This window comes from Crocodylus siamensis, chromosome 7, assembly GCF_052110815.1.
Source record: "Crocodylus siamensis isolate JL-2025a chromosome 7, ASM5211081v1, whole genome shotgun sequence".
In the NCBI taxonomy this organism is placed as follows: Eukaryota; Metazoa; Chordata; order Crocodylia; family Crocodylidae; genus Crocodylus; species Crocodylus siamensis.
In genome coordinates this window covers 98,378,304-98,403,829 of record NC_143401.1, presented here as the reverse complement: position 1 = coordinate 98,403,829, position 25,526 = coordinate 98,378,304, and the positions used below count along the sequence as shown (strand labels likewise).

Genomic DNA, 25,526 nt, shown 5'->3' with positions numbered 1-25,526 from the left:
CTTCCCATGAAATGTTGCGAAAGCAACAATTCCTTTTAATCCCTTTTCCATGTCTGCCTTAAAGCCGTTAGACCAGAGTTTCTCTAATGCCATCCCCTGCCCCTCCTGCCCCATTTGCCAGCTGCTTTTGGTTTCCAGGCTTTTGTGCAGTTCTCAACCTGTATGACAGGGCTCCTATCGCAGCCAGCTTTTAATTAATTGTGTGTGGGGGGTGGAGAAATTGTGACTGCCAGGCTGTTCAAGGAGTCTGTGCTGGGGCTCATCACGGATCACCCAGCTCTTTGCCGTCCTCTGGTTATGGGGACCTCTGCATAAGTCAGCATGAGTGGGTGCAGTGTAGTTTTCTTTCTTTCCTTTCCTCCTCTGGCTGTAGTAGGGGAAAGTCTTGTAGTCGGATCCAGTATCTGGATGGATGTGATCCAATTGCAAAGTTTTTTGCAGCCTGGTACCACTCATGGCACTGCCTGCCTCCCACTGTTATTTTGTGCTGGGTCTTGTGGCTGGTCCTTACAGAGGAATAACAACATCTGGGCATGTTTTGAGAAAAGCAGAAAACCTAGATCTTGAATTCAGCTGCACTTCACTGGGTGCTGGAAGTGCAGGGTAGGAGAAAGTGGAGCAAGACCATGATTGTACCCACCAGTCCTGGCAGTAGTTAGATCCAGCTTAGTCTCAGCGTAAGTTAGAGCAGCCCCAGGGCTGCTCTGCCCCACCCAGACTTTACTGCTGCCTGGGCATCATGCAACACTCAAACTTACAGGACAAGCTTACAGAGCAGCTGAGTCCCTGGGCCGTTGAAGGTCCAGAATCTTCTCCGAGCCCACTCGCTGAGAAGTGTGTCTTAGCTCTCCTGCCCCAGGCCTCCTTACCATTGCCCTTCTCATTCCTGTCATTCCTGCCAGAGGCAGGGGGTGGGTATCCACATATGAGCCTCTGTCATCGCATTGCGCTGTGGGATAGTATTTGGCATCCAGACTCCTCTGGGACCCAGGCCCAGGGCCTTCTTCAGCCAAAGGGATGGTCTTATTCTGGTGCAGACCTGAGGGGCTTGTGGGGAAGCCAGAAGGTATGGTAGGGTACAAATCTGTGCCTCCCATTCCTCTGGACCAGGCTCCCTGGCTGCTGGGGGCTATCCCTGCTACCAGGGTGGGCCAGGACAGGACAGTTCAGCAGCTTGGCTCTGCGTTACAAATTCCTTGAGCCCTTTCCCTAGCTGGTCTTCGTCTCCGCTGGCATCCCTGGGATGGTCTGTCCTACGGCTCGCTAGGTTCTAGCACTGTCCAGCTGCAGTCACCATGTGCTGCTATGACTTTGGTCTGGAGTATGTGGAACTGCATCTTGGAGCAGGATGGATGAACCAGGAGACTAATCAAGGCAGGAAATTGGAGGCAGATGTTGCAGAAAGCACAGTACGTTCTGCAGCCGTGACCTGGCAGGGGCCTGTGCTGGTGTTGCGTTTTGGGGCAGTGAGTGTTTTCCTGCTTTCTGGGGAGCCCGGTGGATCACTCTGGCATAACATGTCGTCGGCTGTTTGTGTCCTGACATCGTCAAGCTTCAGAGAAGCTTCATCCAGGTCTTTGGCTGCTTGGATGCCCTGGTGATGAGCAGCGTGCAGGCAGCTCCGTAGCAGCTCCTCCTATGTCAGACCTGCAGCGCACCCTTTGGTATGTCCCCTGGCTCCCTAGATCTCACTGTCCCCTGCCTGCGTCTCATATAAGACACTGCATATCAGACTTGAGCTTCAGTGCTCCTGGGCTGACGTCCTGATGCTAACACTTTGCGTAATGTAGAGTTCTCTTCCACCCATCCTGTTAGGGGTAGGTAGCTGATCTTCAACAGGCACGTAATGTCCTTCACAAGTTCGTTCCACTCAGAGAATACAATCCCCAGCTGACCCTGAGCCCTAGCAAGGTGCACTCAGGCTCTATTCTTGATGATGCAAAGACTTTAAATTAAATGTTTCAACCTAATTCATCTATTGTTTTTTTTTCCTCCCAAAATCTGCTCTTTTATCTTCTCAGCTTCTGTGATGCATTTCTTCCTTTCCTGCTCAGATGCACTTTTTTGCCTCTGCCCTACAAAGGGCTTTTGTCCTTGGCTGTTCCCACTGGTTCTTCATTACAAATACCACCCAATAATTTGCTTCCTGTTATTTGCAGTAGAAAGGGAAACAGCACAAGAAACAGAGCCTAATATTCATGCCAAGGCCCATGACCTGAACACTTCTCCATGATTCATGGAACCCAACTTTGAAGCTGACCTTGGGAGATCAGATAATTGCTCTTTTAAAGCCTAGGACAGAGGATCCCTGAGAGAGAAAGACAGAAGGCAGCTTGCTGTGTGATGGGCGTACTTGTATAAATCCTGAGCCCTGGAAGAAAGGAGTGCAGGCTGGTGGAACTTGTCCTGCTTTTGCCTTGGGAAGACTTCTCTGCACTCTGGTAGCTTTCACCTGGTCCCAGCGTGCACAGAGATGGGGATGGTCAGGTTGCCATCCCGCTCTGCTCATGAGTGGCCGTTTGCTTTGTTTAATGGGAGCGGGGATGTCTCTGGGGCTTCCTCCAGGCTGAGTCTCTGCTGTGCCTGTTAACAGAGAGAAGCTCGCTCGGCTTCCGAGGGGCCTGACACAGGGAGGGGCAAGAGCCAATGCCTGGCTGGGAAGAACGTGCTACAAGATGAGTCTGAATCCAGCGCCCAGCTTCCTTGCCCTGCACCGATGGGCACCACGGCTGTGGTACACGAGTACACTCCACCCCATATGCACGTGAGGTCAGGAGCTGAGGTGCCTAGGGAACTGTGCCTACAGCTCATGCTCTTTTCAGGCTAGGCCAGCCCTTCTTCTGCTTGCAGCTTTGTGGGCAGATTGCTGCAGCTTCCTGTCCTGATAGGAAGTGAAAATTGAAGAAGAAAGCTGTTTATGTGCTTCTGCATATTGCAATGTTTCTGCTGACCCCACAACACTTGCGCAGTTCCTTCTCTGTGGTCTGTAGCATAGGAAATGGGCTGCTCTCTGTTGGGTTGCCCAAGGTATTTTGGGTAGCTGAGTTTCTTGGTAAGCAAAGACTTGCTGGCATGGTTGGACATTGGGAGCCCTTGTGCTCCATGGATTTTACAGGCATCTTGTGGCCCCAGGTTTCTCTAAGGCAGGTGAGGTTGCCTTGTGGGGGAGGGAAGGTAAAGGAAATGGTGGATAATCACACAGACAGAGTACTAGTATGGGGCTCGGAGAGGCTACAGTGGCGGGGGTTGAGGGATGCTACCCAGAGTCGCATAGCCTTTGGGTTGTGCTGGTCCGTGACAGCTCCCTGTTTCACACCTTCTGGCAGGGACATTGGTTTCTGCCATGTCCAAGGCTTCGTTTGCTAACAGGTGTCCCAGCCTTTCTTGCTGGGAATGTCTCGTGGTTTGAGTTGGAACAGAGTAAGTGTCCCGCAGGGGCGCTCCTCAGAGGAAGGGGCCAGCTGTTGATCAGGGAGGCAGCAGAGGGTGTCGAGATGTGCAGGCCTAGCCTCTCCTTGTCGGGGATGCCCAGAGGCCCCTGGGCTGTAGGAGCAGCAATAACGTTTACTCATTGCAGATGTCTGAGATGAGCAGACCAAGCACAAGGCAGGGACTCTGCTTGTGGGGTGTTGCAGACCAGAAAACTGCTAGCGGATGAGGTGACTAGCTGCTCAGACACCTGCTGCAACGTGCGGAGAGTGGGCACATTGGCACGGTGGGTTTTGGCGAGTGCTGAATGCCAGGGGAGGGGCAGGGTCTCATGCTGTCCATATTAAAAAATGCTTTTATGTTCCAAAATTTGGAAACAGCCATCTTGTAGCTTGGGTATTGTATTCAGTGCAAGGGATTCTCACCTTGGCAGAGGAAGAGGAATTTATCTCTGAACTAAACAGGAGCAATTGTTAGGTTCACCTCTGCGCCCGGGTCGGCGGGACCGGCTGCACGTGCCGTGTTGCCCTCTGTGACTGGGCGCGGCGGGGCCGAGGGACACACCACAGGCTGGGTGGAATCACCTGGCAGTCCAGATCTGGCCCGCAGGCCATATTTTGCCCACCCCTGTACTAAATGCATTCAAACCTGGTTCACGAAACAGACAAAGGATGTGATGATGCATGGGGGATTTTTGCCCCACTCTGTATTTCTAGCAAGGTCTTTCACAGACCAGTTCTTGGCCCTACACAACGTGATGCTTTTTATCCATGTCTTGGGAGGAAAAAACAAAGTTTGCAGATGGCAGATTGGGGGAATAGGAAATGGCAGTCAGGACAGGCCCGTGACGCAGAGCTGTCTTGCTGGGTCTGTCAGCTGGGCAGGGGCAAACAATAGGCATTTCAGTGCAGTCAAATGCACCATCATGTGTCTGGGGACAAAGAATGCAGGCAACACTTGCAATATGGAGGGGGCCGTGTCCTCGGGGAAACAGCCGTGATGAAGGAGATTTGGAGGTGGTGGTAGCTAATGAATGGATTGTGAGCTGAGCTCCATTGGATGCGCGCACAGGGAGATCTCTAGTAGGAGCAGGCATGTTCTGTTATCCCTGTGCTTGGCACAGTGTTTGTGACCACTCCTGGCCCTCTGCTCATTCTGTGTCTAGACAAGAAGGGTGCTGATAGATTTCATAGATTTCATAGACATCAGGGCTGGAAGGGACCTCGGGAGATCATCGAGTCCAGCCCCCCGCCCAAAGGGCAGGAAGTCAACTGGGGTCATAGGATCCCAGCAAGATAAGCATCCAATTTACTCTTGAAGGTGTTCAATGTAGGTGCTTGAACCACCTCCACTGGCAGACTGTTCCAGACCTTGGGGGCTCGGACAGTAAAGAAATTCTTCCTTATGTCCAGCCTGAAGCGGTCTTGCAGGAGTTTGTGACCCTTCGACCTCGTCATCCCTTGGGGCGCTCTGGTGAACAAACATTCCCCCAGATCCTGGTGGTCACCCCTGATAAACTTATAGGTGGCCACCAGATCACCCCTGAGCCTGCGCTGTTCCAGGCTAAAGAGCCCCATGTCTCTCAGCCTATCATCATAAGATCTGTTTTCCTGACCTCTGATCATCCGCGTGGCTCTCCTCTGGACTCTGATAAGCTGAAGAGAGATCAGAAAAGAGCCATTAGATTGGCTGTAAGGTTGGAAGTGTGCCCTATAGTGAGAGACTGCAGGAACTTTCTTATCAGAGGAAAGTTTAAGGGTGTTTTGATCGCTAGCTGTGAGTGTCTAGATAGGGGAGAGAACTTCGATAAAGGGCTTCTCAGTACAGCAGAGAGGTGTAATTGGATTCAGTAGCTGAAGCTAGAAAAAATTCAGAAAATCCATTACTGGAAACTTAGGGAAAACCTTCCAGTGTTGATTTTAAAGAGATCCAGACTAGGTCAAAGCTGGCTGTTGGCTTGAGTGGGGCTTGACAGAATTTGAAGCAGGAATTAATGCTCGGTATTTCTGTGGCCTGTGCAGATGAACACAATGGGCACATCTGGCCTGGAGCTCTCTTTAATCTGTGAATCCTGGGACGGGGAGAGCACAGGGGGTGTTGACTGTGAACCTGAATAAAGTGGGGTTACAAGCCACAATGAATTAGCTGCCAGTCATTTTACCAGAAATATTCTGTGGCTCTGGTGTTGCAGGCTGAACACAGCCTCTCCTGACTGCCAAGTGGAAGATGCAGCTTCACTCTCCCAGTGGAGGATGCGTGGGGAAAAGCCCACTTCAGTCCCTCAGTGTGTGAGGTGAGATGTAAGCAGCAAGCAAAAGGAGGTGCTAGTACCATCGTATGCAGCATTGGTAAGGGCCCATTTGAAATGCTGCTTGCAGCTTTGGTTGCTGGTGTTCAGAAAAGACCAACTTAAACTGGGATGAGTTCAAAGAAGGACACAGAGACCTTGTCTTAAGAAAGAAGATTAAAGTAGCTTGGTTTGTTCAGCTGGCCAAGGAGAGGCTGAGAGGGGATACGATGCCTCTGTACAAGAACAGTTGTGGGGTGACTATTAAGGATGAAGAGCTTTTAAAACAGGAAAACCAGCCTGGGATAAATTCAGATGGGAAATGAGATCTCTGCTAATTGGCAGAGTGAAGTTTTGATTTTTCCTCCAAACAAAGCGGCAGGGGCAAATCAGCCTGGCTTTGCGACTGAACTAGATGTGCTTGTGCAATGGACGGTTGGATAGACCTGGGACTTCTGGCTCAGCGGTCAGTGTGTGTGATCTGCGGAGTCGTGTGTTTGTGATCCCCTGATTGGGGCATGAAGGGAGCTTTTTTGTAGTGTGGAAGATGTCTGGCAATCTCCTGCCTAGGGGCTTTTGCATCCCCGCTGGGAAAAGGAAGGCTTTTTTTCTCTTTGTGAATATTGCTGCTTTCTGGAGTGAGTGGGGTGGAGGGGCTGAGTCTGCCTGCCTCCAGAGCATGGCGACATTGGCCATAGCTAGGGCTGAGAGGGATATTAAGGGCTTTCTGATTCTTCTGCTGCTACTTAGGAAACACAGCGGGTCTTGCTGTTCTGCCCAGGGTCAGACTGATCACCAGATTTGGAACTGGGAAGGAATTATCCCCTAGGCCAGACTGGTGCAGACTGAGAGGGTTTCTGTAGCATGGAGCATGGTCCTCTTTGTAAAACCCTCTGAGCACCTGGGAACCAGCAGCTTGCTCCTGTTCTGGCCTTTGTTCTGTCTGCCCTTCCTCTTCTCTTACCCTCTGCGGTCTTATACTATGTTGCTGTGTTTCAAATGCTGCATCTTGTTGTGTGAGAAGGTTTCAAGAGGGGTTTTGGTGGGGTTCCCTAGGCTAATGTTTGCTTATGAACATGGGGAGCTAGACCAGATGGCCTGAGGGCCCCCTCTGCCTCTGTGTTCCTGGGATCTTATGTATTACGGGGTGATAGTTTGGGGATGGAAAATGCCAGCCAGGGGTTGATGGGGACAGGGCTGCCCTGCACTGCACGGCTGCCATGGTGAGGGGGAGCGGAGGTCTCGCTCATGCCATGTAAACAGCGGGGACACCAGAGCGTGCTTGCGCTTCTGTCCGACAGGCTGAGCTCTCTGTGCTGCTGCAGCAGCGGCTGAATAGTGGGAACTTCTCCGGACGGAAGGAATGCGACGCTGCGGTGAAAGGGGGAGATTGTCCGCGGGTGCTGGCTGGGTCGCAGGGAATTCCTGTCTGTGACCTCCATGACGACACTTCACCGGAAACGAGCCTCCTCCTCCTCCTCCTCCCTGCCAAGACGAGCAGGAGCGGGATTGCACGGTGCACAGAGCCGGGCTGTGTCCCCTTCCAGCCTGCGCAGCCCACGCGAGGAGGAACGGGGCCAAGGCTGTGCCCAGCGCTTTGTTCCAGGGGCACTGCAGCCTCTGCCACAGTCCCCTGGGGGCTAGAGGACTGCCAGGCACTCACCGCCCAGAAAACTAGTAGGAGCCCTGTGCTGATACCGTGGGTCCTACACCCTAATATCAGCCCTAATTTATGGCAGTCGGAGAGACCCAGCATCTGCCCACACAAACTTGGGACGGGATTTTTGTTCTGTCCCAGGACCCCCGGCATCTGTCACACTTGCTGGGAGAGAAGAGGGCAAAGCAGCATCCCCTTTTGTCCCAGCCCAGGCCCAGTCCAGCTCTTATGGTAGCAAATGGGACTGTGGAGTCGAGGCTGCTCTGGCCCCAGGCTTTGTTAAGGGGCTGCAGTGGCAGGGGACTGAGGCGGTAACCAACGCACTGGCCCACATCAGCGTGGCCCTGCAGGCTCTCATGCTCACAGGTAGAGCTGCGAGAGGGCACACGGTCAGGGCCCCCAAGAAACAGGCACAGTCCTTCAGAGGGAAAAGCATGAGGCTGCAACAGGCTGTGCCTGACGAGGTTCGCGTGCAACGTACTTCCTCTGGAAAAGCTGAACCTCCTGGATTGCTACATGACATCTGTGTGCAGCACCAGGGTTTTACACCTGGACTGAAAGGCCAAGGCCATTTAAATCTGAGGGCCAAGACCACGTACAGCTCAGCCCCACAGCCGTGTCTGCCACAGGATCCCGATATTTCACTGCAGGTGATCTCACATCTGGTCCTGCTGGCTGCGAATTGGCCCCCACCCTCCAAATGCAAACAAAACCTGTGAAGCAGAAGTGGCAGGTGAGCCTGCAGACCCCTGAGGTATTTGGTCCAAGTGGTGTGAGCTACCCTGCTTGTGCCCCTGGGTGTTGACTGACTAAGACAACGCTCTGTGTGTGGGTGTGCATGCGTGTGTGCATGTGTGTGTGTACCTTTCAGAAGGGTTTACTGTTTCACTGCTGGCTACCTTTTGCTGCAGAATGTACCCAGAAAGTCAGGGTGGGTCCAAGGAAGAGACGTGTGGTTTGGATGGCATTTGGAAGGGGTGACTGGAGGCAGCTGGCAGAGGTGAAGAATGACAGACAGACGAAGGCAAGCGGGGAGGGAGGCAAGGGGCAGAGCTCAGGAGGGGAGCTGATAGTGGCAAGTTCAGCTTGAGGATTGAGGATGTTTGTGAACTTGGGCCCTGAGGGATTTGATCCCTGTGGGTGTCTCCTTCCTCCCTGGCCAGGTCATTGGCAACACCGCCTACATGCAGTGTTTAGAGGCTGTGGAGGCCAAAGCCAGGCCTGGAGCCCTCCCCTGTACTGGAGACAGTGTCACATCCGCTTAAGTTTGATCTGGACAGAGGCTCTGTTTGCTTGGCCAGGGCTGTGCTGGGGGCTGGAGTGCAGCTCAGGGCTCTGGGCCGCCTTGGCAGCTCACGGCTGAGGAATGCCAGGAATCCCTGGGATGCCGATGCGCGTCCTCGTGGATTCCTGTGGCAGCAGTTGAGGTAAATCCTGGCGCATTGCTGTGGCAATGTGGTTGCAGCTAACCCCCTGCCGTGAGAGTGTTCCCAGGTTCTCGGCTTGTCTGCAGAGCTCCCTCTTCAGAGGGATCCTCAGCTGGGTGTCCTCAGCCTTGAGACATTTATCATCAGATTGGGTGGGTTTCAGGACTGCTGCAGACTGCGTCCCAGCCTACAGGCCTAGCAGTAACTGCACAGCTGTTGCCTGTGAAAGCCTGCATCTTTCTAAGCCAGTCGGTCTCTAAGGTGCCACCCTGCCCTGCCTTCTGCCAGTACAACTAAGGCGGTTTGTTGGCTCCCAGCCATTGTGGTGACACTGATGGAGGAAGTCCATGGTTGCCCAGACCCGGGGCAGGGCTCGGTAGAGTTCAGCCTTGCTCCCTAGTTGCCCCAAAGCTCGTGGGCAATAAATGTTTGTTAATGATGTGTGACTGCTTATCTCTAGCTGGGCAGTTACACACATCTGGAGGATAGTACTTGGGGATGAGCTACCGATATTTAAGCTGAAGGAGAATGGCATGAGAATAAAACGGGATAAATAGCTATGAATACATTTAGGCTGGAAATTAGAAAGAGGTTTCTAATTCTCTGAGGAGTGAGGTTCTGGAGCAGTACGCACCCCCCCCCCACACACACACACTTTGGAGCAGTGGTCTAAATGGTTTTAAAATGGTGCTTGACTGGTAAGATAATGACATGGCTCCTTGCGCTAGCTGGAGCTAGACGGACCGATGCGTAAGGTCCTTTCCAAGCCCGTGTCCTCTAGCAGCCGGGGGCCATGTGATGTGAGCACTCAGACAAGAGAAGAGGTGTCAACTGCTTCTGTGAGGCCTTGCCAAAGCTCCGAGTCCTGTTAGTGCCATTACCAGCGATGTCCTTTGAAATGGCACTGGGTGTCGGGGGCCTAGAACAGACCTCAACTGATGCTGGGCAAAGTGCTGGCACTGGTGCTGGAAGCCCCCTCCCTCTGCAGCTTGGTGTCAGCTCCAGTGCATGAGTCTGAGTCCTGAGATGACCCCAAAATGCGTGTCTGCCTCCCCTGGAAGAGGGCATCTCTGCCAAGCACATGCTGCCTTTCCTGATAGCTGGTTTTCCGGTTTGTGCTTGATGTGGTTTGCTGTTGGCTTGTGCTCTGTGTCTGATGGGCCTGTGGCTATGTGCCTGGCAGGCAGCCATTCCCCTGAGCGCTGATCCTCTCAGAAGCCCTGGTTCGATGTGGTATCTGGGTGGAAAAAGTCTTGTTTGCCCTGTGCCCTTGGCCTGTGTGGGAAGAGGGACAGTTCTGAGCCCTCACTTTCCCTGGCTGCCTCCTATGTGAGTGCAGGCTCCGTCCCGGGGCAGTCTGTCCAGCGCGGAGACGCACGGCTGTGGGATTGCCCAGACTTGCCACGGCTGCCAGGGTTATGCTCAGTGATAGCTAAGTTGGGGCCAGAGAAGTCTTTAGATCCTGTTTATGCTCCAGGACCTGAACCAATGGCTGAATGGAGCCAACGGGAGCCCCAGCAAAACACAGAGAAACCAAAATTAGAAGCGGAGGCTTGCACAGCTGGGCTGGGCTCCAGCATCTGGCGGGGTGGTGCTTGATGCTTGCACAGCTGGGCTGGGCTTCAACATTGGGCGGGGGGGCAAGGGAGGGCTGGCTGTGCTCACCATGACCATGTATGAAAGTCTCTCACTGACACTGGCAGTTCTGAGTGCAAGGGCTGTGCTTTGCCTCCCAGGGCTCTGGGTAGGTATGGGGGCAAGGGCATGTATAGTCTTCCCAGATCTGTGCCTCTGGGGGAATAGCTGATGGGGAAAGTCCCAGAGTGTCGGGGGACAGCACTGCCCTTACGGGGGAGGTTTCCTTAGATGGGGGTGAGCAGAATGCTTGCAAGTCATGTGGGTCTGGCAGCTGCATCCCTGGCAGCTGGGATGGAGGGGAGCCTGCCACAGCCCTGATAGGAGCCCGCCACCACCACAGGGAGAGCTTGGGGCCACCAGCAAAGCCAACTGCACCTGTGTCTGCTGCCAGGAGGAGCCAGGGCCAGATGCTTCCTCTGAGAGGTCCCCCACAGTGGATATGGGGTGGGGGGAACAAGCATTCAGGGCTGGGGTGCAGCAGAAATGAGTAGTCATTGCAGTGGGGATGTCTTGGAAGGGGACCAGAGGGCATTTCAATAATGTTCACTGTCCACGCACAGATTCCCAGGAACGAAAGTCCAGTCCAGAGCCAGAGCTGGATGGACTGGGAATCGGGGAGGAGGGTGACTGGAGTTGCCCCGGGGCATGGAACCCTCAGCCAGGGGTGCCTGGTGCCAGGATGAGCAGTTCTGTTGAGGAGTGGGGGTCCCGAAGGGTGCCTGGACTGGAGCCGACTTGGGGGACTGGGCAAAGTTGTGTGTGCCCGGGGATGGGCCGGGGGTGGGGTGGGGAACAGGTGACGAGCTGGTGCTGAGGGGCGGAAGGATGACAGATAGGCCTGGGGGACTGGGGAGGGGCGTGCGTGTGTCTGTGGCTGGTCTGCGGTCAGGGCAGAGGGGAAAGGGTAGTCACTGGGGCCGGCTCTGGGGTGTGGGTGGGGGGGACGCTGCTCTGCAGTGACGTGAAGGCTGCATCCACAGCTGGCTGAGTGGCAGTGGCCACCAGAACCAGAACTTTTTCCACTCCCACCCTCGTGTTCCTGTTTCATGGGCAAGGGCTTGCCTCAGCCTTGGCATGAGGGCCAGTGTGCAGGGACAGGTGCACCCAGGCTGCTGCAGTATCCGCACTCCCGGATGCTGCCCTGTAAACGCAGTCCCCGCTGTGTCTGCTGCATCCCACCATCGCCTCTGCTCAGTTCCTTGGTCCAGGCTGCCAGACGCCAGGGCTGCAGCAGGACAGGCAAGCACCGCTAGCTGCTCCAGCACCGCTGGCTGCAATGTCCAGGGCTCTCTGTGGTCCCTAACACACTCTTCTTTGCTGTGGTCACAGGTGCCAAACCGAAGATGGCCTCAACCAAACCGAAGATGGCTGTGCTCATCCTGGGCTCCTTCTTTGTTTTGGCTGTGATTGCTTTAATCACCGTGGCAGTGACCCAGAACCAGCGGCTCCCAAAGAACATTAAGGTACCTTGCAGAGGGGCCTTGGGAGGAGAAAGCACATCCCGGTGAGGGGCAGGGTTTAGGGAGCTGCAATACATGCAACAGCACACAGGGTCTTGCTCTTTTCCCCTGATGCCTCCCGACACCTCAGCAATTTCCTCCTCTTCAATCTCCTCATAAAAACAAGCTGATTTCTGGGATGCAGTGGATTGGCAGTTTTCCCCTGGATGCACCTAGTGATCAGTATAATATGACTGAGCTGCTCTGTTTGCTTTGATGGGAACTTCATACCGCAGGACAAGGCAAGCAGTAGGATGTATTCCTGAAGGCCCTCGCTGTTACCATCCTGATGCAGCTCTGCTGTGACGCAGCTGCTCTCACGAGTGCTCCCTTTGCACCTGCACAGCCACTGCCCAGCCCTGCTGGAGAGCATTTGCTGTCTGCCTCAGCCCAGGGGAAATGACTGGTCCGTTTTGTTCACAGTACGGGATTGTGCTGGATGCGGGCTCGTCTCACACTAACCTGTACGTGTATGCGTGGCCAGCAGAGAAGGAGAATGACACTGGGGTGGTGCAGCAGGTAGAAGTGTGTAAAGTGGAAGGTAAGACGGGGGGTCAGGGGGCAGCGGGGGCTGGGGGCGGCCTGGGGAAGAGCCTGTAGTACAGCAGGGGAAGGAGCTCCGCAGAGTGGGCAGTGCAACGAATGCTTCGTGGCATGTTTGGGATTTGCTCTAAACAGTCCTTGCACCGAATTGGATCCTTCTTCTCAGAAATCCAGTCCTGTTTCCCTCCTTTCTTGGTGGGGATGATGCCATCTGCCTCGGGCATGGGAGGGTGGTGAGCAGCACACGACGGACTTAAACCAGGTCAGCTCCTGCTAAACGGGATGAGCTGCTGCCTCCCATTACAGGCAGCTCCTATCCCCACGTCCCTGCAGATCCTGCCTCTGCACGATTCCTTTGGGTCTCTGCTTATATGACTTTCCATGGTACAAAACAGCAGATAGGACATCCTCAGCGGAATCATTGACCTTCATCATAGATGACGGGTCACCAATAGCCCGTTATCTGCCCAGAATGTGCAATTATTGACTGGAGAGATGTTGGTAGGAGCGGTGAGCAGGGACGGCTGAATCTGAGGTTGAACACTTTGATGGAGATGCCTTCACTGCACCCCTGACATGCTGGCTCTCAAAACAGGTTGACCGTTGTGGCACATTTTGTACAGCGTCATGTTCCTGGACTACTTCTTCTGAATGTCAGCTTTGCATTTGCTTGGTGTTTGTGAGCAACTCCTTTCTCTTCCTATTGCCTGTGTAACCCGGGCGGTACTCCAAGAGATACCCCGCCTCCAACTGAAGGGATCAAAGCAGGTGCAAAAGGGACTCTCCTCCCCCTATAGAGCAGAGCCAGACCACCAATGGGGACTTAACCATACACCTTTTAATACTGGGAACATAACAGGCATAAATCAGAGGGGATAGTGGACACTACAACGCCCCAAGGGGCAGGATTCAACAAAGGTTAGACATTTACAATCATTGACAAAAAACAGGGTTAACAAAATGTAAAGCACAAAACAAACAATATGGGTTGGTGAAATATAAAAAGGCACAAAATGCAAAGTGTCAAGGAAACATAGGGCCTTGGTACCTGGAGGGGAGAGCATAATGGCCCCTTTCCAGTGCAAGGAGACTTGTTATCTCACTCACCCCAAGTCACTTCAGCTGGGACTTGAACCCAGGTCTCCCACATGGTAGGCAAGAACACTGCCACAGTCACCACTGGTGACACTACTCCAGCCTGTGAGGGGCCTTGACCTTCCCGGAGCCCGGCCTCATGTCAAGCTGCCTGGCCTCTGATTGGAGGAGCTGGAGGCAGAGTTGGTACTCCTCAGGCCACTGCTCAGATCCTTGCTGGAGCGGGGGAGCCTCTCCTGCTGGCTGCAGCCTCTCCCAGGGGATCCTGGAGCCCAGTGGGGAGCCTCTCCTGCTGGCCGCATGCCGCGCTGTGGAGGGTCCCACTGCTGCCTGCAGGTCCTGCTCTTTCACGCTCTTCTGGGGCACTGCTCCTGCCCCACTGGCCCAGCTCTGTGAAGCTCTTTCCTTGTTGTCCCTCACTGGTCTCTCCCCTGAGTCAACCCATGCTGCCCCTTTTATCCCCTTCCAGGTGACCCAAGGGGCCAATTGGGACATGGGGTGGGTGAGTCTCTGGGGCCTGATTGGTGCGGAAAGGGAATCCCAAGTCCTCCAATCATCTTTTGCCCTTTCAAAACCCCTGGGCTAGGTCACTGCCAGCCAGCCCGTCACCCCTGTCACAAGAACACTGATCAGAGCACAGTTCTCCATTAAGGGTTTTCTTGGGGAGCCAGTTACCAGTCACTCTAGCTACAAGTACAGACCATCTCCATTGTGCCTTTATAACCACAGCATCACTGTTTGGCATATTTTTGTCACCAGAGGACCTCAGTACTTGAGTTTCTACTTTGCTATTTTATTTTAGATGGAAATGGCTCAATTTCTTAACATGATGGCCATTGGTTGGCCGTGATTCACAAGCACGGAGTAAGGAAATCAGAATTACCATCTTACAGACTCAGTTTTGTCAGCAGTTGTCTCTTGTTCAGTTATGTTCCAGTATTAGAAAAGGTTAATTGATGTTTGCTTTGGTGGCAGCTTTTCAGTGTTCAAATCTACTAGGAATCTAAGCTCAACATATTATTTTTAGCTTTCTGGGGGGACAGCATATGGCAAATGAAGGGGGGAAGCTGAAGGGGATGATAAGTTCCCTTTCCTCTGACTGATGGGATGTGTATCTCGGCCATCTAACAGAGGGCTTAGTGCTCCTGTACTTGGAGAGAGGCTGCAGACAGGGCTCAGATGGCACTCAAGGGAAGATGCCCGATTGGAAGGCTGCCAGGGTGAGAGAGTATATAAGCCCAGGGACTGAGCTGGGGCAGGCAGTCTGGCCCTGGAGGCAATGGAAGGAAGAGCTCCTGAGTAGGGCTGCAGAGGAGCTCCTGACTCACACCAGCAGTGCACGTGAGCCTAGGAGCAGGCAGGCAAGTAGAATAGTGTGGACTTGTCCGGAGAAAACCAGTAGTTTGAGATTGGGACTGGTGGGGAAGGCTGGAGGTCGCAGCAGGTGTGGGAGCAGGGCCAGAGCCCAGGAACAAGGCAGAGAGGGTAACAGACCTGGGAATAAGGCCAGGGCCCGGAATCAGGGGCTGAGATGGGGCTAGAGAGAGCCCAGGAGTAGGGAGTGACTTGATTGATTGGTAACATCTGCGAGGCTTGGGCGTAGCTAGAAGGGAAGAGGCCACAGCATTAGCCCTTGAGACGATGAGGAGTTGAACCATAGCTTGTGAGTGGATGAGATCTTGCTCAGAGATCCCTGGGGCAGCCTCCCATTTTAAAAGATTTATTAACATTAAGGCATAGCAGGCGAGCAGAAGGGGAGGTGGCTCTGAGAACAGGGAGGAACAGAGGCTGAGTGGCCACCAGGGAGTTTCCAGCCCTGCTCTGATCTTTGTTGGCTAATGGTTGTCTGTTTTCTAAGCCCTTTGGAGCAGAACTCATCCTTTCCCAAATGTTTGAGAAGTTCCTGGGAGCTGCCTAGACTAATGCTATTAAGTTCTTTCACCTTCAACTAAAGAGGGGCCTATGGGAAATGCAGTGGCAGGCAGGAACCATGATTCAGAGACCATTAGGATCATCTAGTCTAACTCTCCATATATCAGTCCAGTAATTTCTAGCCCAGAAGTTCTGTTTGAGCTACAACGAATCTCCAAGAAATTCTCCAGTCTTGATGTTAAAGACTTCAAGTGGTTCTAAGGGAGCTGTTCCAATTGTTACCCACCTCACTGTTAAAAATCATACATACTTCAAGTCTGAATGTATCCATCTTCAACTTCCACACACTGGATCTCAGGATGCCTGGATCTGCTAGATTAAAGATCAGTTCGTTACCAGAAATCTCTTTTCTGTGTAGATACCTGTGGAGCAAGATCAACTTGTTTTCCTTTGGGTAACTAAATACACTAAGTTTCTTAAGGCTCTCAAAGTCTGAGAACCAGGTCTTCAGATGAATCACCCTTGCAGTGCTTATCTGGACCATTTCCAATCACTCAATGTCTCTTTGAAGCACAGACACGAGAGATGGACATCATACCCACTACTAGTCTTACTGATAACATGCCTAGAGGTAGAAGGCAGGATATTTGCACCTTATAGACTAACTCAATCAGTGATGCATAAGCTTCCATAAACAACAGCTTACTTTGCTGCATAAGCCTTATGGGCTTATGCCTCTCTGCTTGAATTAGTCTATAAGGTGCATTTCTTCCCTTCCTTCTGCCCATCTTCTGCCAGCATGACCAACCACCTCTCTCTGCAGTGGAGGTGTCACCTCAAGCTGTATACTCCAGCTCACCTATTCCCTGCTTACACGTCCAAGGGTAGCTGTCACCCTCTAACCCACCCCACGGCATTGGGAGCTCACCACAACCCCAGTCCCTATCGTAACCCACATTTTATCCATGTGAGCATCCTCAAGACTTGGCCATGTGCCCTTGTGTTTGACTGCATTACAACACATGTTGTGCAGATGAGCCCTTCTTCCCAGACAATTCCAACTGCCCTTTGTGACCTGAGCTGTTCCTGGTGTTGTTTACCACTTCCCAGCTTTACATCATCTCAAGTTTACTAGTGACTTCACTGGAAAAAATCCTTTAGTAAGTGAAATCAGCTGATTTGGAGGCCACAGTGCAAGCCCATGCATTTCCAAGATGGGTGAGTAGGTGGAAGGGGCTGTCAGGTCTGCTTGACCCAAGGGCTTGGCTTGGTTTTTAAGTTGCTATTTGGAGTCTGTTTTTTTAAAAACTGCAAATGAGCCTAAGCCTGTCATTGCTGATCTGTGTGTGCATCACTAACCCAACTGATGACCAGTGGTGCCTCTGCTGGTCTGATGAGGAGAGCTGGGTACTGCACTATGTGTGACTACCTGCGGAGGTGGCTATCCCAAGGCGCATCGCAGTGGTGCAGTGAGGCACAGGCAGCAAGGGGAGGTCTGTGGTGCCTGTGGGGTGCAAATTTACAGCAGCAGTGAGAACTAGGCAGTGCTGTGGCACACCGAGCTACTGACATACCAGTAGCACATGCTGTAATGCAGACAGGTGTGAAGGTGCTGTTGTTGCTAGGCCCTCTTGATGCTAGTCCAGGTGGGCACTAACAACCATGGCTAAAGGTAACAGACACTTTACTGGGGCTAGCCAGAACGGGCATGGTTGCAAACACAAACAGCAGTTTTCTGGTCACAGCTCAAACCATGGCACTTCCTGGACCCCCAGGGAACCAGTTAAGGCTCATGGCTGTTCACGCTGCGTGTCCCAGGTGCTTTCCAGTTCAGCCTTCAGTGGGGATATAGCACACATTAGCATCCTTCCAGGCCAGGGTCTTGCTGGGACCCTTGTGGCCTGGTGGCTTCCCCTAAGACCCCCAGACTTAATCCTACAGTATCCAGTAATCACTCTCGGTCCCATGCTGTTCCTGGTTCCTGCTGCAGCCTGCTGTGCATGCAGTTCCTTAACAGTTTCCACTGCACCCTTGCTCCTCACGTGCTGTACTGGGTCCCTCTCTGGGTTAGGGTTTTTCCACAAATGTTCTGCTCTCTCCCCTTATTTGTGGGCATGCATGTGACCCCAGCGGGTCACAGGTCCATAGGGCAGGGTCTATGGCAGGGACGGGCAATTATTTCAGGCAGAGGTCCGCTTACTGAGTTTTGGCAAGCCATCGAGGGCAGCATGACAGGCAGCCAGGGGCAGATAAATATTAATTTTCTAAATTTTTTAGGAGCCCCGTGGGCCAGATAGCATGGCCTAGTGTGCCGCATCCAGCCTGCAGGCTGCATTTTGCTCACCCCTGGTCTATGGGAATGAAGCTTCCTGCCTAGTACATTTATCACGTTTGTGATGGGATTCTTAGCAGTCTGCTGGACGAAACCTTGTTTGTAGCTGGATAGGTGCTAAGGGAGGGTTTAACAGGATCCTGGATAATGCTGCTGCTGTAGTAGAAAGCAGGAGTGGTGCATAGGGTGATATCTGAAGAGCATGACATTGATGCCCCCTCCTTCCTTTCCCAAGGCCCAGGGATCTCGGGATATTCCCAGGCTGTGCAGAACGCTAGCCGCTCCCTGCAGCATTGCTTGGAGAGAGCCCAGAAGGTGGTTCCACAGCAGCGGCACCAGGAGACGCCCATCTATCTCGGAGCAACAGCTGGCATGCGGCTGCTCAGGTACGGCAAACCCCTGTCCATCATTCCTCCGAGCAGAGGATGTAAAGGGGCAAAACGTGGCGGGAGGGCCCTGCAGGCATTGCCTGAGGACTGTCGAGCCTCCTGCCTGCAGCACAAGTCCTTGAGGCCAGGGCCTTCCTGGTCGGAAAGGATGGCTTCTGCTGGGATTGCAGGGACTGGGTGTCTCCAGGATCCTGCTGCCGGTCATCCTCGCCTTCTGCTCCTCCTCACCCAATTCCCCGCACTCTCCCCCTTCTTGCTGACCAGCTTCCCTCTCTCTTCTCCCCTCACCTCTTTCCCACTCCGTCCCATGCTGTCCTTACACAGTGCTCCTGTGCTCTGCCAGGCCCAGCCTGGGGACACTGGGAGGGGGTAGCCCAGAGCCTAGATGTAGCCAACAAGAAAGTCAGAAGAGGACCCTCAGGGCTATATCCCCATCCCTGCCCTGGGTGGCTTTGGCACCGGGATGGGTGTTTCCTGAGGAGCTTCTGCTGGGGCCGGCGGGTGTGCCTTCTGTAAAGGTGAGGCGGCAGCTGGCAACACACCCACAGGGCTGATTCCTTCTAGAAGATGTGCCCCCTCAAATGGGGCAGGCAGGGACAGCAGCCAGGCATGAGCAAGCATCGGGGTGGTGTGGGTGAGCTACACGGTGAGGCAGTGAGCAGTGGTATGGCTAACATGCAGGGTGTCAAAGCCTGTGTGCACTTCTGCTGTACCGGCCTGTCACAGCTATTTTGCTGAGACTAGCAGCCTGGAGCAAAGCCAAGGGGCTGCTAAGGTTTTATACAGCAGAGTCTTTCAGTCCTTTCCTCTGTTCTTCAGCTCGGAGAACAGGCGTGTAGCAGCAGAGGTCCTATCTGCAGTGGAGAACAGGCTCCGCTCATCCCCCTTCAACTTCCAGGGTGCCAGGATTATCACTGGCCAGGAGGAAGGAGCCTATGGCTGGATCACCATCAATTACCTGCTAGGCAGCTTCAAGCAGGTAACGTATCAACAGAGCATGCCAGAATGCAGCTGCTGGTCCCCCGGGGACCATCCCTGGCCCAAGGGCTTCTGCAGGCACCCAGTCTTTGTGCAGGGCTTTTCCCTTGGGATCAGTAGTGACCCCACAGCATGCGTCACGAAATCCCGCTGCCAGGGACTGGTCAGGAGACTCAGTGCTGCAGCTTCTGCCTGTGGGCTGGTGGCACAGTGTGACCCACACCTGTGACATGAATACACGTGGTGTCAGTGCAGTGACATGAAGTGCCACAAATTCCCTCTGCAGCCTCGTGTAGACAAGGGCTGCCCCTTGTTTCCTGCCCTGAGATACTGCTGCACTCTGTTAAATACTTGCCAGGTTCTACCCCAGCAGCAGAAGCATTTCAGTTCTTGGCAAACTTATCCCTCTATATAGCATTTGTGAAGTGTCTGGGGTTCTTTGCAGTTAATGTATCAAATGACATATTTCATGAGCTTTATCAGCCTCCCATGAACACGGGCTTCATTTCAGACCTGGCCCATCCGCCCTCTCTTCTGAATGCCCGTTTCATAGCTCTGCCGTGTTCCACATGCAGCTTGTCCTGCCCTGATCCCCAGGCCATACCCCAGGTCTCTTCTCCCTCTGCTCTCTCCTCCCAGCCCTCCTCCTACCTCCTTCTTTCTCCCAAACCCTGCAGCCTTCTCACACATCTGTTCTTTTTAGTCGGGCTGGCTGAAATTCCTACCCAAGCTGACCTCCAGCAAGCAGACGGTTGGAGCCCTGGACCTCGGTGGGGCTTCCACACAGATCACCTTTGTGCCTGAGCAGGAGCAGAGCGAGTCTGAAGAAAACTCACTGCACTTCCGCCTCTATGGCAAGAGCTACAACGTGTACACGCATAGCTTCCTGTGCTACGGCAAGGACCAGGCTCTGCGCATGACGCTGGTCAGAGACTTGCAGGCAAGAGCATCTGGGGTTGCAGCGCAGACGTTGCAGCCTTCCCCAGCTGTGGCATGCTGCCTTAGCGCATGCCACAGTGGCCCAGCCAGCGTAGCCAGAGGTTGGGCCTCGCAAACAGCAGAGGAGGAAACATTATCTAAAGAGGGCACTGAGGGCCAGAGAGGTTAAGAATGACGTTTTCGAAATGGCGGCTGATTTGGGGTGAACTGTGGCATGGGCAGATCGTGACAGGGTAGGACCCAGCCTCCAGCCCCTGGGCCCTGGCCTAATGCTGATCCCCTCCACAGAGGGAGGTCCTGGTGCCTTTCATCAGCACAATGTCCTCACATCCGTCTGCTCTCGCTGTTCCTGGTGGCCCTGTTCTGTGGGGTTGAGTGTAATGTTCTGGGTGTGTTCCCTGCAGAACGCCGAGACAGGCTGGCTCCAGGATCCCTGCTTTCACACCGGCTACGAGAGGAACGTGAGCATCCGCGACCTCTACATGAGCCCCTGTACAGCTAACTACAAGCAGTCCCTTGCGTTCCCTCAGCTCCACGTGCTGGGGACCGGGGATTATCAGGCCTGCCAAACCCGCATCGAGGAACTCTTCAACAAAACCTCTTGTCCTTACTCCAAATGCTCCTTCAATGGGATTTTCCTGCCTCCATTACAAGGGCACTTTGGGGTGAGTCTGTGTTTTTTTTGTCGAATCTCTTTAGTCCATCGTGTCCATATAGAGCAGGGGCCATAAGCATGGGCCTGGTTTAAGACACAGGCCTGGGTGGAGAAGAGGAAGCTGTTTGTGGTGGTGGTTGTTTATAAATATACATACAAAATGCTCCCATACATATTATGTGGGCACAGAGCCTGCAAGACTCATGGAGGGTGCCTCAGACCCGGTCACAGCAAACACTGAGGCGCTGGTGTTGGTGTGGGCCTCACACGGAGGATACACATGAGCCTGGAGACTTCTTAGTTGTGCCCCATGGGGCTGGGCATGCAGCGCGAGCCACCTCGTGCTCCAGTGTAGCATGAAGGGCCAGAGCCCTGATCTCTTCCCCCTTGCTGTCTGCGGCTGAGGTGGAGCCTGGCCTGTGTCCAACTGGCCCCAGCTTTGCTTGGGCCGCAGACCCTGCGTTAGTAAAGAAACATCCTTCACCCCATTGGCACTGGGGATGAACACTGATGGTTTTAGTTGATTGTTTCAAGAAAGAAAAAAACAACAACAACAACAACAAAAAGGAATAGCTGGCAGGGGATGTCCCTCACACCAGAGCGCAGGGGCAGGAGGAGGCTGGCTGGTGTATCGGCTGTGAATCCTGCCCTTCTTGTGCTAGCCTGAATCCCAGGAGAGGTTGCTGCTGTTGTGAAGAAGGATGCACCCCTGGCAAACATTCCTGTTGCCCCTTGCCCTGCCATCAGGAATTGAGAACAAGGTCATGCTGGATCTGCCACAGGCTTGTGGCAGGGTGCTGTCTCACTTCCCTCCTGTGAGAAATGAGAGGAGAAATTCCCCATTCCCCAACCAAGTGCAAGGAGGAACTGAGAGAGACTGTCAAGGAAGAGCCACATAGCACTATAAGGGGCCAAATCGGAGACGCAGCTTATGGCCTTGGCAACCACGGTGCACTGGGTCTCCTGACTGGAGGGTCTGGGATCTGTGACGAAGGCCAAGTGACTCCAGAGCATCAGCCCTTTTGGGGCATGGGCTATTTCGTGCCAGGGCAGCACACCCCTGAGGACTCCAGTCTGAGGCCAAGCTCCCTGAAATTCATACTCGAGCACCATACCAGTCTGCTGTGGAGCCCAGTCCTGCTTTGCACCTTCCCACCCGTTCTGCTTATCTCCCATCCAGTTGCCAAAGCTGGGTGGGACCAGGCCAGGTTCATCCTCAGGCTGAGAAGGTTGTAGCTGGCAGCCTGGTTAACAGGACCCACAACAGACATCCCAGGCTGCCCAGGTATGTCCCAATACCAGGGACATGCAGCCAGCCAAACCCAGTATTGTTCCAGTTGCACACCTGGATACTGGGTGGGTGGGAACTGCATAGAGGTACTATGCCCGCTCATTCAGGGAAACCTGGCTTGGAGGGGGAAGCGTCCACCAGGGACCTGCTCTCTGAGTGCAAGAGGTTTCCCATAGAGCATCTGTGGCAGCTCACTGCTGTGCAGGCCAATACCACTGATGGGGACAGGCTGGGTCCTTGCTCCAGGCCTGCCCCGCTGCCGTGTTGACGCACCACCCTCTGGCACGGCCACTCCCACTCCTCCTCCTGAACCCATTTCCCCAGGGTCTGTTGCAGGCAGGCGTATCATTCAGTGACAGAACGAGCCCTGTGTGGGACCCTTGTGGCCTCTGCAGCTCTGAGGAGCCCCCTGGGAGGACATCCCTGGGAGCAGACCCTTTGCCATCTCTCCCCAGAGGCCAGTCTCAGCCAGAAGACCAGCAAGCATCATGCCTGTGGTGATTCCCGCAGGCCTCACCTAGTACAGGCAGTGACATGGGGCCTTCACGTGAAATGGTCCACAAACGGTGCCGGAGCTTGGCTGAGGCTGGTTGCCTTCTGAATGCCGCCATCCATGCAGGCAGGGGTGCTGCACGCTCCAGGCAGCCCCAGGCCTAGCAGGGCAATGCTGACAGACCAGGCTTCCCGACTGGCCTGTCATTACTTGGTGCATGCGGTCTGCTGTCAGCTGGTAAATGGACCTCCCCCCTGATTATCCAGGCTCCTCATACCGGAGTCTAGACGCCCCCTTGCATGGATCCAGAACATGCTGTAGCCAAAATCCGCAGGGCTGCTGCACGGAGCAGTCTGTGCCCACTCGTAAAGTGGCACACACCAGACTTGGCTGCTAGGTGTGCTGCCAGGTTTGAGGAGGGCCCTGCTGTAGCCGTTGTCTGACAGGTACTAGCAGCTGGCATGTCTTCCACCAGCCACCTTGAAGAGGGCGTTGTGAGCCAGTCCCCAACAGGGAGACTCATCCTGGCGCACGCCCCAAGAGGACTGAGCAGGTCCGCGCCCTGCAGTAGCTATCGTGCTCTGTATAAGGTCCTTAAGCTGCTTTCCATCCCCATTCTGGAGGCTTCAGCTGGCTGCAGGAAATGGCAGGGTGGCAGCTGCTCTGCCTTTGTGCCCTTGCTGGGGACCACAAGGATGCCTAGGTACAGGCATAGCCCCGACAGACACTTGCCAAAATGTCCCTGCTCCAAAGAGTTATGATCCAAGCAAAAGACAGAAGACAGTGGAGAGTTGGGGTGCACGGGGGGCTCAGAACACCAAGACGACGCTTGGTCCCCCAAATGGAGGATCAGCACAGCCATGGGTTATTGCAGGTGTCATGGCAAAGGAGAGGTTTGAGGAAGGGTTTGAAGGAGGATAATGAGGGAGTCTTGCAGATGCTTGTGGGGGGCTCTGTCCAAGGGTGAAGGACAGCACAGGAGACAGCATGAATGTGCGGTTTGGAAGAAAGTGTAACAGGTGCGTGCATGAAGCTGCTATTAAGGGCTGACCAGAGGAGGGAGTTGTCCCCCTGACACTGAGAGACTGATGGTAGGTCGGGTGGGGCTCAGCAGGAAAAATGAAAAGCATTTGGTACAATAGAAAAGAGGGAGCCCCTGGAGCAATGCTTGGAGAGCGCAAGACGCGCTCTGTGCAGCGGGGTCCTGCACGGATGCAGGCAGGCAGAACTGCCAGCAGGATGTTGCAGGGAATGGGATGGGGCGGTGAGGGCCTGGGTGCCAGGTTGGGCTGTGCAGAGAGGCCCTGTAAGACTTAGTCAGAACCCATGTGCAAGGGCCAAGGCTTGGATTGACACTGCCCGTCACAGGCCTGAGCAGCAGGCAGCCGTTGTCCCCGTGAGCCAGTGTTGGCTGTGCTGTGTGCTGGCTCAGGTCCCTGCTTGGAGCTGAGCCATCCCACACCTTATGGGCAAGACCTAGGCTGCACTGGGCCTCAGCCTCCATTGATCCCTAGTTTTGAGTATGAATCACCAGCCTGCTTAGACTGAGGTCCCTGTGCTCGTGTGCCCAGCTTGCTGGCACCAGGGCAATGGGCACTGACCCATTTCCTCAGCTATTAATGCCAGACATCATCACATAGCTGTGTCCCCACAGGGCCATGTCATTGGGTTTGCAAGATGAATAGACCTGCTAGCTATGCAGCCTCCTGCCAAAGCCTTTCCTGAGCAGAGTGTGTCTGAGGGTCACACACCCAGAAGAAGCACAACACCTTCCTTGCACCTTCTCTGAAACAGCTGAATGGTTTTTGCTGTGCCCACTCCCACCCCATCCATTGTTGGTTCCTGCACCCCTCAAAATCAGACTCCCAGCCCATCATGAGCACAACCACATTTGCTAAATATTTAAGCAGCTGAAAACTTGGGTCATCTGAGGGGAAGTGTCAAGCCACTTTCAGAACAAACAGTGTGACCAAGCCCGCCTGTAACAGTAAACGGTGAACACTGGGTCCCTTGTCCACATGTAGCCTCTATGGGAGGGTAAAAACTTGGTGCCCATAATTCTCACTACCATGGCTGCAAAATCCTCCTCCCAGCCCCTACATGTATAAAGTACGGCGGCATGTTGGGACCGTTTGCCTCAAGCACCTTGATTCACTGAGCAGGCCTCACGTTCTCGAGATGCGCTGTGAGTTAGGACTCGGCTGCCCTAGCTAAAGCAGAGATCTCTCTCCCTTCCAGGCATTTTCTGCATTCTACTTCGTGATGAACTTTCTGAACCTGTCAACAGAGAGCGGCCCAGCCCCACTGGATAGTGTGATAAGCACCATGAAGAACTTCTGTTCCAGACCGTGGTCTGAGGTAGGTGGTGCCCATCAGCAACAGCAGGCAAAGGCCTCTGTCCTGCAGGGGTGCAGAGGACCCCAGCATAGAGCCCTGCAGCTGGAGCGCTCCCCACTTGGGCTCCCTTGATAGTTCACTTTCACGGCAGCCATGGTAGCAGGGGTCGGCCGTACTCTGATTTCCAGCACAAATAACTTCTGTGGTCTGCCACTGCCAGCTTCAGGACTGCAGGAAGGAAGCTTTTGTTCAGCTAAATGGTATCTCTTCAGATGAGGGGTCCCCGTGCAGAGTCTGTTTGGACATGCATATTCCCCTAGTCTTGTACAGCTGGTAACAGCCTCCAGGGCCTCTTGGATCAATGCTGGCAGTAGAACAGCAACAGGGAGATGCCCCATGTGCATGGAGCGATGTCTCAGGGCAAGCCAGACCTGTATGAACCTGGTGGTCTCAGCGGGTGAGTGACCCCTTTTGCTCCTCCTCCAGGTGAAAGCAGCATATCCCCAGGTAAAGGAGAAGTACCTCAGTGAATACTGCTTCTCAGGGACCTACATCATCTCCCTGCTGAAAACTGGCTATGGGTTCAGTCTGGAGACGTGGCAGCAGATCCAGTTCCTGGGAAAGGTATTCACGCATGCAGGGGCTGCCTGCCTTGCTTCGCCTGT

General features: G+C 54.0%; 1 protein-coding gene across 3 annotated transcripts in view; it reads left to right on the top strand.

Moving 5' to 3' along the window:
* ENTPD1 (ectonucleoside triphosphate diphosphohydrolase 1) overlaps positions 1 to 25,526 on the top strand; it is a 40,230-nt gene that overhangs the window by 9,376 nt on the left and 5,328 nt on the right. For all 3 annotated transcript variants that reach the window (XM_090056921.1, XM_090056923.1, XM_090056924.1), the window contains exons 2-9: positions 11,768 to 11,901; positions 12,361 to 12,478; positions 18,015 to 18,165; positions 18,988 to 19,147; positions 19,850 to 20,086; positions 20,490 to 20,750; positions 24,763 to 24,882; positions 25,348 to 25,485. In XM_090056921.1, coding sequence (XP_089913047.1) covers positions 11,768 to 11,901; positions 12,361 to 12,478; positions 18,015 to 18,165; positions 18,988 to 19,147; positions 19,850 to 20,086; positions 20,490 to 20,750; positions 24,763 to 24,882; positions 25,348 to 25,485 — 1,319 coding nt within the window. The remainder of the gene's footprint in view (positions 1 to 11,767; positions 11,902 to 12,360; positions 12,479 to 18,014; positions 18,166 to 18,987; positions 19,148 to 19,849; positions 20,087 to 20,489; positions 20,751 to 24,762; positions 24,883 to 25,347; positions 25,486 to 25,526) is intronic.